General features: G+C 42.6%; 1 protein-coding gene across 1 annotated transcript in view; it reads left to right on the top strand.

Annotated features, from left to right (window-relative positions):
• The first annotated feature begins 20,127 nt into the window (after positions 1–20,127).
• Positions 20,128–21,223, top strand: part of UHRF2 (ubiquitin like with PHD and ring finger domains 2) — a 64,642-nt gene continuing 63,546 nt past the window's right edge. The window contains exon 1 of the mRNA XM_042450338.1: positions 20,128–20,329. Coding sequence (XP_042306272.1) covers positions 20,177–20,329 — 153 coding nt within the window. The 5' untranslated portion in view covers positions 20,128–20,176. The remainder of the gene's footprint in view (positions 20,330–21,223) is intronic.

The following is a 21,223-nucleotide window of genomic DNA, read 5'->3' as shown; positions in this document are numbered from 1 at the left end:
GCCACATGCCTCCAAGATGCCCGGAAGTCATGCTGGACAATTACACTGGGCTGGCTCAAAGATGCTCCATCGTTGTTTAGATGCCACACACTGCCAGAGGGCGTGGAAACCGGCTTGGAATTGTGTCGGGACCACCTAAGGCGGCTTTTTACTGGCCCAAATAGGAGCAGATCTTTTCAGTTCCTATTTGGGCCCTTGCTCCCACCAAACAAGCCTGAGAAGGTGGTGGGACAGAGAGAAGGAACTCTTCTCAATGATCTTAGACCTCCAATAGGCTCATAAAGGGAATTACGGTCCTTCAGATAACCTGAAACCAACCCTTATGGGGATTTATACTGTATACAGTGGACCCTTGTTATAGGCTGGGGTTTGGTTCCAAGATCCCCCGTGTATAACAAAATCCGTGTATGCTCAAGTCCCATTAAATATAATGACATAGCAAAATGGTGTCCCTTATAAAAATGGAAAATCAAGGTAAATTTATACTTTTTTGGAACATTTTCAAACTGTGTATGCTTAAATCTGTGTATAAAAAAATCCGTGTATAAGAAGGGCCGACTGTATCACCTTTCCCCCAAAACTAGAGTACAAGACCGCTTACAAATTAAAACATATACAGCATAATTGCAACCGAAAAAACTGATAAGGGCATGGTATGTTCTATGATATAGTTATTATTCCCTGAAAATCTGGAAAAGTGTAAGGAACATATATATATATATATATATATATATATATATATATATATATCAGATGTCAGGTAAGCTTGATGTTACATCTTTCTGTGCTTTTAATTGCTTTAAAAGCCATTCATTCCCAAGCCCACAGTATACATTTCCATTATGTAATGGTAAGTCTTTATTTCCTCTCCCCTTAGAATGACATTGAAAAGGAACTTGAGCGAAGCGGTACAGGTGATGTAAGTAATTATTTGTACATTAATTTTTTTTATTTAAATGGTCATCAAGCTCAGCTCAGGAGCCATAGCTTTCTTTTTGCAATGTGTGACGTCTCTTTAAATACCTGTACTTCTTTCCAAAACATCCCATGTTGGGGTACAAGGCACTTTAAGCGGAGACCATTAAGAGCAAATAAATGCAAGTAAAGGTGCTTAAAACTCTTTCCTACAGAAGGAAAACCATTTGGAGGGCAATTTGGAATGTAGTCAGCCCTCCTTATCCACAGCTTTTTTATCCACAGATTCAAGCATCCACGGCTTGAAAATATTTTTTAAAAAGGATTAATTCCCAATAGCAAACTTTGATTTTCCATTTTATATAAGGGACACCATTTTGCATCATATTTAACGTGACTTGAGCATCCACGGATTTGTTATCCATGGGGGATCCTGGAACCAAACCCCAGCAGATAACAAGGTCCCACTGTACAATGCCCATCCACTTTGCATTTTCAGGTGCCCCTTGTGGGAATGGTTTTCCTCCTTTAACTTTGCCCAAGGGTTTTAGACAATTGTAGATAATTACATCCAGAAAGATGCGAGGAAAGACATTTTAGTTAGGAGATTGTTATTACAAACTTATTTTATTATAGATTGCTATTTTGTATTTATTTTAGATCAGTTAAGCACAAAGTCAGTATATTTTGGCAAAATCATTCACAGAAATATTAATAACAAATAAATAAAAATTAACCATAAACTCCACTTAGGTGTTTTTTTAAGGAATTACAGTTGACCCTCTGTTTTTAGTGGGGGATCCATTCTGGATCCCCCTGTGAAAATGGAGGCTTGTGCATCTTCAAGCACCATAGGCCTGAACGGGGGCTGCAGGAACGAGGCATGCGCCCAGAAGGAGCTCCGTTTTGGAGCTCCTTCTTGCGCCACAGCCAGGCCACCATAAGTGGCCTGGGGTGGCATGAAGATGTCACACACACGTCCATTTGGACGTGGCACGTGCGTGACATAATGGCGGCACCCATGTACACACAGCGCTGCCATTATCGCCCCGCCACACCTATTAGGGTTGTGTACATGGTGCGCGCTCGCTCCCTAACCCTAATATCGGTGCTGGTACGTCGCTTGTTGGCGGTCTGTACCGTGCTATAGTAAAAACTGTATCAAAGTGTGGGCTTCAGGCCACATATGGACTCTCAGACCTATTTTTGTGGCCCCCCAGGGGGGGGGGGAAATAATTTTAAAAACAAAATTTGCTCCAAAAGGACACCAAATGTAGTGCAGGGGGAATGGAAGGCATTAACACTGTATTTGGAGCCCCCTGTGTCCCAGAAGAGTCAAAAATAATTTTGCAAACTTAAAAAAAGTTATTTTCCAGAAAATGTTCCCAAATGTCAACTAGGGGGTGTGGGTGCCTTCCCACCACATTTTGTGGGAGACCAGGCCAATTTAGGCTGAGGAGAGACCTTTTTTTGAAACCCAAAATATGGTGAAAATGCCCCCATGCCCCCTAGAGGCATTTGGGGGACAAAAATAATTTGAGGGGTAGCAGATGAGCCCACCCGGTCCTCTAGCGGGTTAATGTGCCCCCCTTAGTCTTCCAGAGATGCCCACCTGTGACCTAGAGTCTAAAGTAAAAAACCTTCCTGAAATAGAACACACTGCCCCTGAAATGGGTATTTTCTTTCAAGAATCTAAATGATACATTCATTTAATAATGAGCAACTCTTGATAACAGTTCATATAAGACTACTCTGCTAGTAGCAAAATACTTCATATTCATTATTCTTTTTTCTCCATATAATTATTGTAAAGCTTAAAAGAAATGAGGCAACTTAAATCTTACACATATTTTTGCATTTTCTTAGACAAACATCGCCCAGAGCTATCTTTTCGTTCCGCATGTCGAATCAGATGGAACAGTACGGTTTCAGTCCTTTGACAAGAACTATTATCTTAGTGGATCAAAGCAGCTGGATCTAGAGCAAAGCCAAGACAATGGAGCTGGACTACGCTTCTGTTTGGAAGAAATGCCACTCCTATGATGTTGCTGTGATCCCATATGCAGGTATATGGGAAAGACCAAAACTTAAGGGAGAAAGGGATTATAGCTCAGGTGTGGACACATGCCTTGTGTATAGAAGCTTCCAGGGAAAATCCCAAGAATCTCTAGATAAGGTTGGAAAAGAGTCCCACGGGAACCTTTGGGGAACTGCTGCCAGTCAATGTATGCTATGCAGTCTTGATATAAGTGATACTAAGCTAGATGAACCAGTGGTATGCATCAAATTAAATGCAGTTAATAGCTATCCATATTTTAAGGCTGATTTTTGTTAGCCCAGAATAAACATTAAAAGCACATTTCCATCCTGTTTCTATTCATAATATCTAGAAAAGGACAGTACAACAACACGCATACCACAAAGTCAATTTTTGCAGTCTCTCCCAAGCATCTCCCCAACAAAGGCCTGAAATACATGGGTCAAATAAAGCACCTTCCAGGTGGTTTGGGGATGTCGTGTTCAAACAATGCATGTCCTCCAAACCACCCGCAAGTTGCTCCAAGGCCGCCTAAGGTGGCCAGAAGCTGATCTAAAAAGGAGCAGCAAAAAACCACTCCTGCTGGAAGCCTGTTTGGGACTGCGGCAGCGGCTGTCTTCAGGACCACAATGCCTAGTTGACGTGGTTCCAGATCAATCAGGGCTTGGGACAACCTCTGGCTGTTCCTTCTGCACCATCTGCTTCATTCCAATATGCCATCCAAAGTTACTTCAGAAGGTGTTACTTTGACTGCAAATTATACTGCCAGATTTAAAAGGAGGAAAGGGATTTAAAGCAAAGATTCTGCTTGGTTTCAGTGGCTGAGATTTGGCAGTGCACGAGAACAACAACAACAAAAACCCTATTTGAATCAAGCAGATTTTTAAAAAAATGTCTTATAGTGGTTTACCACCAAATTTTGATGGAGGAAGCAGGCATGTGGTGAGATAAAACAGACCCTGAGACTCACCAAATTTGCTCATCCTTGTCTAGAATTACTGGTCCATGATGACTGACAGCAAAGAATTGTGTGTTTGGTAGTAACAATACAATTGCATCAAGCTGAGTATAAGGTAGCTTTCATACTATCATGCCCTCTCCATTTTCCTGAGCCAAGGAATGTCCCAAACATTATCAGGACCACAAAAATGCTTCCCGCACCCCAGAGAGTGTGTGTGTGTTAAATGTGCTCTTGTTAAATTCACATGGGATTCCAGCTGCACTGAAAAGCCCCAGTTCACTAGTATTACAGAATGGCAGAGGGACTAGCAGCTCGTTATTCAGGCCTTAGCTTCTTCCCTCTCATCTTCAATCCTATTCCCCTTTCTTTCTCTAAATTAGCTATTAGCTCTGCTTCCCTCTCCCATCCACTGCAAATTTACTCTCCCAAAGAGCAGCAAGATGGTTATTTTGTACCCTCCGTTTATCAGGAACAATCCTAATTAATGCTCTGTCATCCCACTTTTTCAGCTGCTTTTAAAATGTGCAAGTCGCTCTCTCTCCTCCTCCCACTTTCTTTCTTGTCCTCAGCTGCTGCAAACTGAGTTCAAAAGCGTAAAAGGAGCTTGTACTCAATTAGCATGTGTGTTCTTCCTGAGTAACTTTTGCCATCTTGACAGTATTCTGATGTTGTTTGGCTACAAGTGTCCCAGTTTTTATCTGTGAAATGTTGGAGAATATGTGATTTAGTTGCTGGGTCCTAGAAAATGAGTGACATCTCTCCTTTATCTCTTAGCTTTGATTTAAAAAACACAAACAAACAGATGGGGTTCTGATTATCTGGTGTGGGATAGATAGGGTTTAGGAGCTTGGCCCCTCTTTCTAGCCAATCTGAACTCTATCTGTGATACGTCCCATTGATTTTAGTGGGTTTTACTAAAATAATTAGATTTAGGATTGTGAACTTAATAGTTGTTATGCTATAAGTTGTAAACCTGTCTGTTTCTGTATTTGGCTCTTTCAGAACTTTCCCATGATGAAGTCTTGTGAACGTTGATGGCAGTTAAGAAGAAAAAAAAGCAATGAAATTTTGGTCACAAATGCACAGTATCATAACAGACATTTTGAAAGTCAGAACTGAAATGAAGCCATATGTTTATTAAATAAGAAAACAGAAGAGAGACATAGGAAAATTATGTTATATATGATCACAGCCACTAAAATAATATACGGAAAATACTGGAAGATGAAATACATACCAGCTATCAAGGTCTGGCTAAGAAAATTATAAGACATGATGCAAACGGATAAATTAACTATATTAATTAAAGAAAACACACTGAAGAAATCTGAGGTTAAATGGAAAGACTTAATACAATACTTTAAAGAGAGATGGGGAAATGGCAGTCATAAGTGAAACAGATTCAATGTTGTCACTTGGGGTGGTGGTGGTGGTGTGGATTGCACCAGGTGACACTCCCAGAGGGGGGTGTCACCCGATGTCATCCAGTGGGGTAGTACGCCCCAAGGGGGAGGGGGCGACTGCCCTCCAGGTCCTGCATGGAAATGGCCATGCAGGACTCAGAAGGCCAGGGGAGCTGTTGAGAGAGACTAGTGTGGCCCCCTTCTCGCTGCTGTGGCACCTAAAATGGCACTGCGGCAGGTGGGGGAGTGCCCTTTGGCCTCACCACTGGAAGCCCCCCAGAAGCCCCCTCCCCCACACCAAGAAAGGGGATGCCACTGAACAGACTGAAAATTAGAAATTAATTTTAAGTAAGAATATTAATTTCTGTATACAGTATTTATATTTAATCTACCTAGCTATGTAATATTTATATTTATATTTATATTTTGAAGACAGAACGTTATAATAAATTTACAGTTGCAATTTAAGAGAAACTATAACAATATATAGAAAGCTGTAGAATATCATGTATATATGATACATGGGAGGGCTAGGATTAGAAATAGACGGGCAACATGACTCAATTAAATTATAAAAGGAGCATAAGAGAAATTGTTTGATATGTGCAGGAATGTAGAAAAACATATATAACTCGTCTTATGTCTTCTTTAATTTCATATTTTATTGTTAAAAGCTAATATGTACATGCCAGATTGACAAATAATTTTAAAAAATGAAAAGAAGAAAAATGCTCTGTGCTATGCTGACTGTTCTTGAACTACATATACATCCTATAGCTGGGCAGGAACAGCCAGTGGATCCATTCCCATAGAGGTAATGGATCCACTCTTGGTGTTATAAATGTGCCTTGCACAGGGGCTCCTGGTTATATTGGACCCATCCAGGTGTGAAATCTTACTTCTTATAGATGTTTGGCACCAGGTGAGCTCCCCCGCAACCTGCACTACTGTGAGAAGAGCTGTTGTAAGAGTGGATTTGGCATCCCTGTGGTAGCAGATCTACTAGCTGCCATCATAGTTGAAATATTTTAAAACTGTATTTTTAAACTGAAAACGCCATTCCTTTGTCTTGTCATTGTTTCCTACTCACCGTAAAAACCCAGGGCCAATGGACAGCATGTCCGCACCAACTGCAGGCTTGCCATCTATGCTTTGAGCTTCCATGGAGGGCAAGCCCGAGCTTTTTCAATGGATGTGTGCGCACACCATAGTGTGAGTGGGAACACCTCCCATTGAGAAGAACGGGACACAAGGTCCTGCATTTTTTGCTATTGGGGGTGTGTGTGTGAAACAGATCCCCATAGATAGCAAAGGCATACTGTATCTTAAAAGTGCTCCTTCCTTTAGGAATATCCAGGCTAGCTAGAGCCTGAAACAGATGGGCCAAAAGGTGCGGCCTTGGTTGCTTTAGAGGCATGGCATGTAGATGACACCTGTTTCCAGCACAGCCTAAGGCAGCCCAAAAAGGAGCAGCAAAAAAGCTGCTCCTTGCTGGTGACCCATTCAGGACTGTGGCAGTAGCTGGCTTCAGGACCATGGTGTCCGAACGAATGAGCTAGAGCTGTATAGCACAAAATCTAAAATGACTAACCCCAGGAATCTATAGGACAGAGCCCTGGCAGTTGAGGCAGTCTCAAATATGTAGTGCAGGGACACTCCATGGGCATTTAGTTTCTGATTAGGAACAAGAGTGTGTGGCATTCAATGCAGTTTCTAGTTGCACAACCTGCTACACAAGTGTTGGTATGCCCAGTAGCAAACACAAGAATGTTACTGCTTGCACAACTGACAAAACTAAGAGCACACTGTTCTGCTGCTAATGTTATTTTGGTTTTAGCCCATTCTTATAACTTGAGATCTGCTTTGTGGGCATATAGCCTTTTCTTTTTCTTTTGTGGATGTATTTGTTGGAACTGTTGGGGAGAGAAAAGGCTTGATGGCGATTTGGAGGGGGGGGCGGTTTGTCATTCCTCCCCTTCTTTTGAATTGAGGAGAAGGATTTATGCAAGCTAGAGTCCCTGGCAGAAGTCCCTAAACTGTGAAAGCTCTTCCTGGTGTATATTATCCAGTTTTCTCATTTATTAATTTTTAGACAATAAATTAAAAACTTTTTTGTGAAGTCCGGGTGAAATGAATAGATGCTTATGTTTTTTTAAAGGATTTCTTTTGCAAAAATAATTGGTTTTCCACAGCACCGTCCATTATACAGGACATTAATTCATTATTTATGTATCAAAATTTTGCTATTTTTATTGCTTTTATTTTGATGTGAGGGTATTGTATGGTGGGAAGGTGTGGATATTTCTAATAAACATATATTAAAGCAACATTGTTTGTTTGTTGTTAGCTGCCTTCGCATCAATTTCTACTCATTGTGACCTTCTGAATGAGACATTTCCATGACTCCGTATTCTCAGCCTCACTACTCAGGTTTTGCACGTGAACTATCCACCTGGAATGTGGTCATCCTCTCTTTCTTCTGTCCTCTATCTTCCACAGAATCATTGTCTTTTCTAATGAGTCTTGCCTTCTCATGATGTGGCCAAAATACTACAGCCTCAGTTTTGTCACCTTAGCTTCCAGGGAGAGTTCAGGCTTGATTTGTTCTAGGATCCAATTGTTTGTCTTTTTGGTCACCCAGGGTATCCTTAGCACTCTTCTCCAGAACCATATCGCAAATGAGTTGATTTTCTTCTTACCTGCTTTCTTCACTGTCCAGCTCTAACATTCATACATGGTAATGAGGAATACAATGGTATGGACAATTGTGACTTTAGTGTTCATCTGTATATTTTTAATTTTTAGGATTCTGTCTAGTTCTTTCATAGCTGCCCTTCTCATTCTTAGTCTTCTTATGATTTCTTGGTTGCTGTCTCAGTTCTGATCACTGTTTGATCCAGGGCATGGGAACTCTTTGACTATTTTAATTTCCTCGTTATCTATTTATGAATTTATGTAAATCTTTCATTATCATTATTTTTTTTTCTTTATGTTTAACACTACTGCCTTTGAACTTTCTTCTTTGAACTTTCTTTAGTAATTGTTTAAAGTCTATGACGCTTTCTGCTAGTAGTATGGTGCCATCTCAGATTGTTGATATTCCTTCCTCCTAGCTTCACTCCTCCTCCTGCAGATTCTAAGTCTGCTGTTCATATGATATTTTCTGCTTGCAAGTTGAAGAGCTAGGCCTTGCCTGATCCCCTTGCCTATTGAAAGATGACACTAATTTCCCAGCAATCCACATCTATAGCATTCCATATAGTGCAATAAGAAGAGGGTACTTCTTGAATACATTCCAGAAACACAGGAAGACATTTTCGTTGGGATCATTTCTCATGAACCAAAGTGGAATGCTACTTATTTGGTTAAAGGTGTAATGAAATTTAAACATGATATTTTGTATCTAATCTGTCAAATAAATAGTCTGCTCCAGGCTTTCAGGGTTGGGATTCTAACTGGCCATTCCCATGTTCACTTAGCACAGCTAATCCATATTACTTACAATTATGTTCCAGTTCTGGAGCTTATTGCTTGGCTATTAAAATCGGCTTACCTCTATCCAGTTTAAAGCTTAGTTTGGATGACATCCTGATCTTATCAGAAGGTTTTTGGCATCAAATTTGCTGCCTGATTACAGCCCAGGTCCATCCCTGCTTCCATGAGTGCTCCGTTGGCCATTTTCTTAAGTCAGAAGAAAAGAGCCTCGCAGAGTGCTCCTGGATGCGGGGATGGACCCGGACTGTATTCAGGTGGCAAATTCAGTGGCAAAAATCTTCTGATAATATCAGGATGCTATCTGAATTAATCTTTAAATCGGATAGCGGTAAGATGGCTTTAAAAGCCAAGTGATAAGTTCCTCAGTTTATTGTCATGGAATCTCAAATCAAGACAGATTTGACTATACTAGAAGTGTCAACCTTAGTGTAGGGCAGATATTACTTATGACCTGTCTTTGATTTGGTAAAGTGTATTTGTTATACAATGGAAGATTGGAGTCTTGGTATTCTACTTATCTATTCTCTCTTGCCATCTAGTGGACACAGATCCAACCAAAGGAAATACAACCAAGGCCCCATTCCCACTGGCCTATAACGCGGATCAGGATGCGAATCATGGGTGCTTGTTTCCATTTGAACATGCATTCAACCCGCATTGCTCTGATATCGTTCCCATTGAGATTCGAAACTGAATCGAATTATACTGAAAAATCCGAATTTTAGGTCGATAAACCGGTTTAAAAAAAATAGTGGCTTTTTAGCGAATTTATCTGTGCCTCCGGAGTCTGATTCAGGGCAAATGAATGGGAGCAAAAAGGTGTCTGATTCGGGAACCTGGGGGTGGGAGGATCAGTGCTTAAGGGGCTGGCCTGGGGTGTCACCCTCTTTGTTCTCTTTCTGCATCGCTGGCACCATTTTCTTCCATTTGCATAGCCTTTCCCCCAGTGGATTGGGAAGCAGGGTAAGGCAATTGCACTACATTGAGTTCCAAATGCAGTAAACACATTACTCCCCCTGCAACCTCCCCTCTGCTCCACATTCATAGACTGATGTGTGAGGAGAGCCATTGAACACAATTTTAAACTATTATTTTTCTTTTTTTCTTTTTTTGCCTCTGTCTGAGCACCTGAGCAGCAGATGGACTTTGCAGGACATGCCTGCTTGATTGCCTCCCAGACAGCCCAGGGAGCAATTTCCCAAGCATGGGCTTTGGATGCAGAGTCTCTCTCCACTGAAGCCCTCTGCCTTCTCCCCCTTGATCTGATTTCCCAAGCCTGGGCTTTGGATGCAGAGTCTCTCCCCACTGAAGCCCACTGCCTTCTCCCCCTTGATCCAATTTCCTATGCCTGGGCTTTGGATGCTGAGTCTTTCCTCAAATAGAAATGTGTGTGTGTGTGTGTGTGTGTGTGTGTGTATTTCTAAAGTAAATTATAAAGTATCAGTCCAGGGAGCAATGGGGGAGGCAAAAGGATTGGGGGCAAATAGAGGCTCCTCTTCTCTCTTTCCCAGAGGGAGTCTGGGGAGACACAGAAGAGGCTGGACAGCAAGGGATTTGAGGGGAATATAGGCTCCTCTTCTCTCTTTCCCAGAGGGAGTGTGGGGAGACACAGAAGAGCCTCGGATGCAGCCGATTTTCATTGGCGGCCCCCCCACCAAAAATCCCAACAGAAATGGGAACGGGGAGCAAAATAAACAGTGTCAAAGTGTTTCAAATTAGGTGACGACACTTGTGACATCTGAAGCCTACGCGCTTGATTGACAGCTTGCGGACACAAATGGGAATGGGGAGCAAATTACTCCACTTTAAAATACAGTGATTTAAAATAAATGGGAATGAAAATAGGGTCTAAATAAATCGAGGTAATTTGCCCCTTTTGGTAATGGAAACAATGGGAAAAATTCGAATTAGACTCGGAAAATAATCCGAGTCACAATCGCGCCAATAGAATCTGTTTTATCTGCCAAGTGGGAATGGAGCCCAAGACTTTCCCCCCTGTTTGAACAGGAATTGGGCACCTTTGGCCCTCCAAATGCTTTGGTATTTCGTTCCCAGAAGTTCAAGGCAGTAAGGCTAATGCTAAGGAACTGTGAGACTTGTGCTTCACAACATGTGGAGGGCCAAAGATTTCTCACCCCTGCCTTAGAGACTGGGATGTTTTCATCCTGAAGATCTAAAAAACTAAGGCTGTGCATTTATGTGGGAGTAAATACTATTAAGCGTAATGATACTTATTTTCATGAAAGAGAACTGTGCTACAAATTTCTTCCCCAGTCAAAACTGTTTCTCAGTACTGAGTCCTTCCATTCAACTGTACTTTAATCATTCCTGCTTAAATTAGAATAATTTTGCATTGTGATTTAGTATTATCCACCATTCCTGCAACTGAATACCTTGCCTGTTTTAAAAAAAAGGCCTTCTAGTAACGAACATATATAATTCAATGTTACTTAGGCTATTTAAGAGAATTATACGACGCTGCTGGAAGTTTAGGCATGTAAAATTAAAAAGATAGCTCATAAAATTTCCCAGCACAGAAAAAACAAACTTTAAAATATATTTTTAAAAAATGAAATTATTATGAACATTAAAAACACGTCCAGTCACAAATGCACAGCAGGCACTTTTTAAATAATGCCATACATGTGCTCAGTTTTTACCTTACTTTTACATATTTTCTGTGCTAAGAAGAAATGAAGCAGTAGGAAAACACAGGAAGGGTAAAAACATCTGATCCCTCCTATCCCTTAAAACACTAATGTGCTGGAAATGAAGCATAAGAAAATACTTATCTGGAACCACACATGGTCTCTCTGGAAGGAGCTTATCCACTACTATGGACATGCTGTGATTGTCCACAGTGTGGGTAAGTCTATGTGGAGAACTGTGTCTTCTGGCTGTCAAGTCATTTCAACACAAGTGTTTTCTCATATCTCTTCCCTGCCTTAATATTTTTTCAGCAGGAAATAGAGGATAGGGGCACAATCTGAAAGAGTTTAAGATAAACATGTATACAACTTGTTCCATGGCTACTACCATTTTGTAGGGTTGGTGGTGGAGGTATTCCAAATGTGTAGCATATATATCCTTGACATGACATGTGTGTCAGGTTCCCTATGTTAGTACAGTATAACTTCAAAATCCATCAGTCCAGGGGACAAATCCAATGCTGAGATGCTCCAGTAAGTATAGATTTAGTTTAGATTTGTGCCAGAAAGTACTATGAATTTGTATTTTTGCTTCTACTAAAATGGCTGCTCTTTAGGAACTGTCATTTCCACCAAGTCTTCCAGGCACAAAATGGACAAGTGGTTGGCCATGCACAGACCCTTGAAAGAGAGCACCGAAGGGAGCTGTAGTTTCCTTGGTCTTAGTCAGGTCCTGATGCTAGGTACCTGTCAGAACTTCCACATCCTTCCAAGTAGTTACATATGAAAGCTAGCCTCGTGTGGTCAGTTGGATATTTTGCTGGCAGCTCTGACGTTCCTCCTTGGCTTATTGTGGAGACTCCATTAACTACAGATAAATAAACTGAGTACAAGATCTGCTGCTGTGGTGCATTCTCTTTCTCATGTGTTCACTCTCATGAATTGCATGCACAGGGCTATCTATACGGTCAGATGAATTTTGTAGGAGGGGTGAATAGAAAGAGCTGTCCAAGGTGCTGCATCCATTTATTTATTTATTTTGGGGATGTGATTCACCATCTCAGTGGTGAAACAGACCACCCAAAAAGGGCAGATCAGGGCTGCCCTGGAACTGCTCATTCCAGATCCATGACAACTGCATTTGCGCAGCCCTAATCCGGCCCACTGTCACTGTTTGAAGGTGGCTTTTCCAGGTTGGGGTTGTCATATCCTGGTTTTGGCCGAGACATTCCCAATTTTTCAGCCTTTGGGAATGTCCTGGCCCAGTTTTAGAAGGATCTCCTGCCGCCACTTTGGTGCCGCAGTGGCCTGTGAGACCGCAAGGGTTGGGACCCCTCAGTTGCCACTGCCTTTCTTTCACATTTTTGGCATTATGGCAGCGATGGTGGGGAGCAGCAAGTCCTAGCCCTCAGAAGGCCACCAGGCCTCACTTGGGGCAGGGTGGGGGGTTGGGGCCTCCTCAGCTGCCGCTGCCGCTGCTGCCTCCCTAATCCTGATCCTGTGGTGCGGCAAGGCCAGGAAGGCCTCCCTTGGCCTGAGGCAAAGGTGGCATGGCAAGGCCTCCCTGGGGCTGGAGGTGAGTTACAGCATGAATTTACATTAATTTTTAAAATTTTATTAATGTTTTGGGGATTTAGTTGGGATTTTTCTTGAATGTCCTACATTTTTGGGATTTAGTTTGGGATTTTTCTTGAATGTTCTACATTGTGTCCTACATTCTCCCAGTTTTGTGTTAGAGAATTATTGCCACCCTAGGTGACTTGGCTGTGGCTTCCAGGTGTGCATCATGTGATCACCATGTCCCCAAGCTGCCTGGAGCATCCTCACTTTGGTGTTCAGAGTTATATGATATTATTCATTTCTTTCATAGCTGCGCCCTTCTTAATCTTCTTCTGATTCCTTGGCTGCAGTCTCCATTCTGATCAGTATTTGAGCCAACATATGGGAACTGACTATTTCAATTTTCTTGTCATCTAGGATGAATTCCTGCAGATATTCTGTTGTCATTATTTTTTTTTAATGTTCAGGGTTAATCTAACCTTGGCACTTTTCACCTTGACCTTCTTCAGTGGAGGTATGTGCTTTCTTTTTTAGGGAAATCATGCCCCCTGGAGGCTTTTGGTGTTACAATTCTCCATGTTAGATCTAATTTTTTCACTAATGTGTGTCTTGGGGTATGTGTCACACAAGGGGTAGATGGAAAGTATCACACATCACTAAAGTGGGGATATCACTCAAAAGGCTCTGGTGGGTGACATGGCCTTAGTGGATGGGTGCCACACCACAAATTTTCTACCTCTGCACTAGGTCTTGTTGGATGCTGGATTGTAACAATAGTCTCCGCTCATCGATGATGGTAGTTGTAGTCCAAAAATACCTGGAGAGATATTTTCACCATCCCAGGTTTATTACCTTTTGTTAAAGGGTCAGCTTGGGGAATGAAAGTAGTATAGATTGAAAGGAGTCCCCAAAACTTGTTTCTTGTTGGGTTTTTAAATTTTGCTTGGGCTTTTTGTATAGAATGCCTGATCCTTATCTAGCTGCTAAAAGTATGGAATCTGTGTAAGAGAACAGATGGCAATGTTCTTATAATAGCAAAAATTAAAACAAGTATGAGACACGTGAGATATAACATATGAAAATGTTGTATGTCATGTGTCTCATACTTGTTTTAATTGAATGGATAGGCCACCTCTTTGTATAACTTATTTTGGGGAGTACTTGTGTGAGAAAGGAAAGGAGCATGGCATATGGATTAAAATATATGGACCCTCGGTATGTCATCAAAATTCATTCATTCATTTCCTTTTACCCATTTTTTTACAGTTTGTTGTTGTGTGTCTTCAAGTCATTTCTGACTTACTGTGACCCTATTGTGGGGTTTTGTTGGCAAATTCTTCAGAGGGGGTTTGCCACAAAACCACTGCAGATAACAAAATTAATTTTTCTGCATTCTTTCTCCCATCATGTTGGTCCTAATAAAGCTGAAGCTGCCTCCTACTGAATAATAACATATTTTTCAACATAAGCACGTCCATAAGAAGCAATGGCTGTGTGCATCCACATAACTTTAAACCATGGGTGAGCAAAGTCAGAGGCCAAAGTGCAGACCCTGAAGTCTCTCAAAGCCCTGAAATGCAACTGGGCAATTTTCACCCATATAATTCTCCTCATATATCTATCTAGGGAACATTTTGCCTCCATGGCCCCCAAACCCTTTAAAAAGAAAACAAAATGGAAAAACCAACCCAAATATTGGCCAGGAATTTAACTGGAACTGATTTGACATCACTTCTGATTGTGTTGGGCATGCTAGAGTGGCTTGCCTGGCGGAGGGGGGGGGGAGCGAGAAAAATGTCCCCCATCCTCTGTGCAATGGCCTATTCCAGGTCTAAACAATAGCTTGGTGTGATGTGAGAAATCAGAAATCAACTACATACTCAGCCCCAGGGACTCTCTCTTTCCCTCACCTTTTCTCAAGACAGTGGAAGGGGTTCAGTAACTTCTATTTTTGCATTTATTTAAGTACAGCTTTCTCTGTCATCTGGAAGTGTGTTAGTTTAAACAAGCCAACTTCAGCAACTATGGTCTGAAGTTGGCTTGTTTGATACTAAGCACAGTTAATGCTAACTACATTTTATTGGTCCAGATGACATAGGAAAGTGTGGTTAAGCAGAAGTGGAAGTGGAACTCCTCCCCAGCTGCAGAGGAAAAGAAAGAGGGTGCATCAGCCCTAAGTTTACTGTTTTTCATTTCTGCTTATTCACACTGTTCTAATCTAAACTGTGAATTAGCAACGGTGTACAAAATCAGCCAACAGATTATTGTTAAAGCTTAAACCAATGTGAAACTTTTGGCAGGGCTGACATTTTCAGTCTCTCCAGCACTGAAAACCTGTACCAGAGCCTTTGTGAGCTCTCAGACCAGATTTTAAAAGAGTTTCTACATCATACGGAGGCTACAGCAGGGAGAGATATTATTCTCATCCTATTTACAATCATACATGCTTGCTCCATGAAAATGAACATACTGGATAAAATTAATTCACAAGTTTCATGCCTGACCTGAAAAATAATGAAACCAGCTATACAACTCCAGGGTTAAAAAAAAAAATCAACTGTGGAAGAGCAAAGAGATGACCTGTAGATTTGCTACAACTGAAGATTCAGTAGAAATGCTCCACTGCTTTCAAAGAAGGTTTTTCATCAGATTCCTAGGGATGCTGGATGCTTTGGAAATGCTTCACTGATTTTAAATGAGCTTTTCTACTAAATCTTGATACAGATGTAATACTAATTCTCGACTGCAACTAATGGAAGATTGCTATCACCTTCAACTTAATTTAGGATTTGGTGGATATGTTCTAGAAAAACTAATGAAGGATTTGATTCACAACACATTCTAGCTTTAAATAAATTATTTCTAGTCCCTGAACCTCTTAAAGGAAAAGAAAAATACCCTAAATATGCTTAACAGCAAGCTGAAAAAAAGCTAAATTGGAAGTGGTGATCCTAAACTTATTTCTGGCAACTACTGCCTCACAAGCTCAGTTTCTGGCTTAGACCAAGAAACTCCATGAAATTATCTACTACTAGATGCTTTGGCCTACCATTGACCATAGAAGCTGCACAGATGCATGTATATAAACACACAGATGCATGTCTATAACTACAAATGCTTGCCCAAGGTGATATTATTGCTGCTTTGGCTACCTTTGCTGCAGTCATTCGCAGAATTCATCTTGGGTTTGGGTGACTTCTGGAGCCATTTTGCTGCAACCTTCCTTGGCAAGAATGGATACCTAGCAACTACTTTACTTAAGTCCTACCCATTTAACATTATACAGCATTCTAACAGATAGCATAATGGTAAAGTATGTAAAATGAACAAATGCCTGGACTAGTAAATACAATCTTCACGTAATTGTTGTAGTTAAACTATATAACAGGCTTGTATGCTTTATAACGAAACAAACGGTTCATAATTCTGTGTATGTGGGAATTCTAGGGGTGGGTGGGTGTAAAAGCTTGTACAAGCTGGTGTTATATGCCAACGTTGTTGCCGCGGCCCCAATTCATCCAGGAAAGTATAGCCCCTACTGTTATTTTACCAGTGACCATGATATACTCAAGGCCTCTCTAAGGGGAAGACTGCATGCTGCTTTCATGCATTTGAAGGCAGTTTTCCATCTGATCCCAAGGGTCAAGTTGCTACAGGAACTATCTGATAAAAGATAAAAGACTGTTCTATCTCATAAGGGCACTGTATGATAATAGTGTACTCTAAAATAGATCTAACACTGAAGGTCAGTTCACTGAAGTTATGCCCTTGACAAGAAGGGCAATGCATGGCCCTATGTAACTTTTTAAAAAAAGATGTAATGATTGATCTATCAGACTTTGGTGGATATGTTCCCAAACTATGGGATAGAAAAATCAATGTTTTATTATATGCAAATTATGCAGCTATGCTATACATTCTAGATCCAGACCTAACTTGTTATTAAATAAGTTTCCCAGCTACTGCAAAAGTAGTGGCTTAAAAATGAAATCTGAGATATCAAAGAGGTTGATGTCTGAGAAAAAAAAACCTCCTGCAAATTGTACAGCTGGTTTTCAGATGACCCTATGACACAAACCAAATGCTTTTGACAACTAGAGGTGATATTTACCTTTCCATCTCATGGTCTTGACAGTTCATGAGCAATCCAAAAAACTTCACTGCATCATAATGCACATAACAATGAATTATGGATTTCTACAGTTTTGTAATATTTATTGTTTGATCTTATTCTGATCTACTAATTGGCTCCTGATTTTGAATTTTGATTGGGTAGTCAAACCATACAAATAGGTCTGTACTTTGATGGTGGCGGTGATCACCTTTATTTATACTCATCCTTTCCCTCAAAACTGGGATCAACGAAGGAGAACTCTATAAGTCCAGAGGATCCATGAAAATTCTGTCCTTCGATCCATATTATTTCATCATCATATTCCTAAAACAAGAAGAGTCCATTATTTTTGATGAAATTATGTTCTGTGTCATAATGGTCATTTTGCTGGGGCTCTATTACCCCCATCCCCAAGGATCCATGTGGCTGCATGTGCTTGCACCATGATATGATCATGCCATCATTGATATGGTGCTCTCTGAGGACATGGACTCATGTTGTGAATCATCAGTGGAATGGAGAGGACTCCAGGTGTTCCCATATGCTTTCCTATGGGCAAGTGTGATAAATGGGAGTCCCTTCATTTATCAGGGCCTTTTTCCCTATGGGAAGGGGTATTGGAAGATATGAGGAGTGATGACATCACTGGTGGTGAGAAGGAAACCTGCCAATTAGACTCTAAATTATTATCATTTTGTAACTTATCCTTTATGTTTGTGCCTGGAGGACCATTGGGGGGGGGTCCATGTATTACTCTTTAATGTTCTTTACTTCATAATAAACCTGTTTCTTTAGTACTTTGCCTCTTTCTCCATTCTCCATTACTTTTAACAGCCTTAGCTAGGCTAGTGCTTTTCTGATTGTTGGTTACCTGTAGAAGGCCCAGCAATGTCCCAATGCATTGCTGGGGTGTAACAGGTTAATCATTGGGTGGTGGCAGCAAGTTTTTTTTTTAATTAAGGTGTTCTCAAGGAGTCCCATTCAGATCAGGAGAGGGGAGTGGGAGCAAAGAGAAACATCACATGGTGGCAGCGGTGGGATTCGAACCCAAGCTCCCGAAGAGACTGGATGTTTCCCTATGTGCGCCCGACCAATATGCAGGCTCAAGCTCAAGAGGACAGCAAGCCCCAGGCATTAAAATGGTGTGCATGCCCACAAGAGTGTGTGGCCATAGCAAACAATGAGACTTGAGGTTCAGTGCTTTCCCCCATATGCAGGGGAATCTCCCAATATACAAAGGGTCCACTGTATTTTCCAATGTTTCCCTATGGGCAAGTATTGTCCTATGTTTCCCTATGGACATGTATTCTCTAGTGTTTCCCTATGAGCATGTATTATTATTGTTGTTATTATCTACGGTATTTATACCCCGCCCTTCAGCAACAAAGGCTCTCAGAGCAGCTTACAATTATTATTATTTTTAATTAGACAGTTCCCTGCTCTCAGGCTTACAATCTAAAAAGACAGGACACAAAAGGAAAAGAGAATGGTGATGGAGAAGAGGATCAGGTCCAACAGTTCTTCTCTCCTTCTGAGGCCTGGACCAAGGCAGAGGGACTGGAGGGAGGGCTTTTCTTTTTAGTTCAGGCCAGGCCCAATGGAGCTGGGCCTGCATCTCTCCCTCCAAGGATGGATAGCACCAGTATTCCTATATGTTTCCCTACGGGCAAGTACCCCCCTGTGTTTCCCTTTGGGTAAATATTCTCCAATGTTTCTCTATGTGCAAGTATTCTGCAATGATTTCCTGTGGGCAAGTACAGTTGGTCCTCCTTATCAACGGATTATTTTTATCCATGGATTCAAGCATCCACAGCTTGAATGTTCCCCCCCCCCCCAAAAAAAAGTAGAAATTCCAAACAGCAAAGCTCGATTCCCCATTTTATACAAAGAGGCACCATTTTGCTCTGCCATTGTCTTTAACCGTGCTTGAGCATCCATGAGGAACCAAACCCCAGCGGATAACAAAGAAGGACCCATTTCTCTACAAATGTCTAGGTCCACTGTCAACTTGGGGAGCGTTTCAAGATTCCTAGAGAGAGGAGATGTGAATCACAAACAGCAAATATGTTCATTCCTCCATATTAGCAGCTTTGACTTTTGTAATAATAATAATATAATTATTTTGTGGATTTGATTATTCACTGATTTGATGAGTATGTTCTCTCTAGGAATATCTAGGTCCTCCAGTGCAACTCTATGATCAGCTTTAAATAAAAGTTGCACTGAAGGGCCTATAGATTCCTAGAGAGAATGCTCCACTAGGCCTTTGCAGCTCCTCCAGCACAACTCTATGGTCAATGTCTGTCAGAGGTTGACCATAGAGTTGCACTGGAGGACCTAGGGATTCCTAGAGAGGTGTTCTCTCTGGTGAAAAAACATGGGTGTTTTTGTTTGTGCTTTTTCCATATTCATGGAGGGCGGATGTGGGTCACGTGCCCCTATCCCTGGCGAATGTGGAGGGACAAGTGTAGTAGAAGGTGTAAACGACGCCCAAGGGGCGATTGCGGAGACTGAGGCAACTGTTGTTGGAGGCCCCCCTGAGGGAGCAAGGCGAGAGCGAGGGGGCGTGGCCTCCTATCGGGGAACGCTGAGGGGGAGGAGTTTGAGGCGCGAATAGGGAGCCAGGAGGACGTCGAACTCCCGTTGTTCTCTGTGAGGCGGCGATTGGTGCGCGCGCACACGGGCGCGTGCAGAGAGAGAGAGAGAGAGAGAGAGAGAGCGCGCGCGTGGCTGTGTGCCGTTGGCGGCCTGGGGCCAGAGATCTCGCGAGATCACGCGTTGGCGCCGTGACCTCCATGTGTGGAGCCACCAGTGGTAAACAGTCTTGTTTAGAAGGAGGAGAGGATAGAAGAGAGAAGCAGCCCGCGAGGGTGGCTGCTGCAGAGGAGCCTGAAGGGAGGGCGGAAGGGAGAGCGGAAGGGAGGGCGGGCGCATCCCGGCTGTTGGGCCTCTGGGGGCGACGGAGGGGGTGAGCCTCAGCGCGAGAGAGCCCTCCTCCTCCTCCTCCGTCCCTGCTCTGCTCCGAGAGGCCTCGCTGTTGCCATGTGGATCCAGGTGCGCACCATCGACGGCGCCCAGACCCACACCATCGACGACCTCAGCCGCCTGACCAAGATCGAGAGCCTCCGCGAGAAGATCCAGGAGAGCTTCCGCGTCAGCCCCGACAGGCAGCGCCTCTTCTACCGGGGAAAGCAGGTAGGGCACGGCCCCCTCCGCTCCTCCTCCTCCGTCCCCAGGACCTTCCCCAACTAGAGTGGGGAGAGACCCCAAGGAGGGCCCTGATCCAGCCCAGCCCCGTCCTGCCCTGCCCTGCAGGAACTCTCCCAGGGACAGAGGGCCACCCAGCCTCTGCTTACAGGCCTCCGAGGAGGAGGCTCCACGACCCTCCCAGGAAGGACTGTGTCCCACTGTCAGGAAGGCCCTCCTAATGCCTAAGTGGGCTCTCTTTCCCTGCAGCTTGCATCCTTTCCTCCATTGCATCCTCTTCTCTGCAGCTCCCTCCTCAGTATTTCACAGGAGTGGGTTTTGTGTGTCTGGAAGGTCCTACATTTCCCTCTAACTAATCTGACCAAGGAGTGCATCTATCAGTCTTTACAGGTTTGTTTCTTTGTTTTGAAATGTTCTCCATTTTTTCTTGAGGCGTCCTCCATTTCGACCAAGGAGCACTAACCTATTTAGGCCTCAAACAGACAGGCCGAAATAAGGCCGCTTAGGGTCACTTTAGAGGTCTGCTGAGTGAGGCCAGAAGCCACGCTTTTGGCCTCCTAGGACCCATGCATCATTTAAACAGCATACCTCCAAAGTGACCCCTAGCAGCTCCTACATTTTTGTGGTGGTTGTCCTCCTTTGTAGGACATCTGGCCACCTTACTTGGGGCACGTGTGTCTGTGGAGGGCCTTGTTGTTTTGTTGCTGCTGTTGTGCGCCTTCAAGTCGTTCCTGACTTATGGCCACCCAAAGGCCTGGTGACCAGATGTCCTCCTTTTCCGGGAACTGCCCTACATTTCAGCCTTCTCCCCAGGAGACCAATTCCAAAGTGTCCTCCATCTTGAGCATGGCTTAAGAAGCATAAATGTATCTTTGTAGGAGT

The sequence above is a fragment of the Sceloporus undulatus genome, chromosome 2 (genome assembly GCF_019175285.1).
Source record: "Sceloporus undulatus isolate JIND9_A2432 ecotype Alabama chromosome 2, SceUnd_v1.1, whole genome shotgun sequence".
Lineage (NCBI taxonomy): Eukaryota > Metazoa > Chordata > Lepidosauria > Squamata > Phrynosomatidae > Sceloporus > Sceloporus undulatus.
The sequence above is the reverse complement of the archived record's forward strand: the minus strand, read 5'-3'. Positions and strand labels throughout refer to the sequence as shown.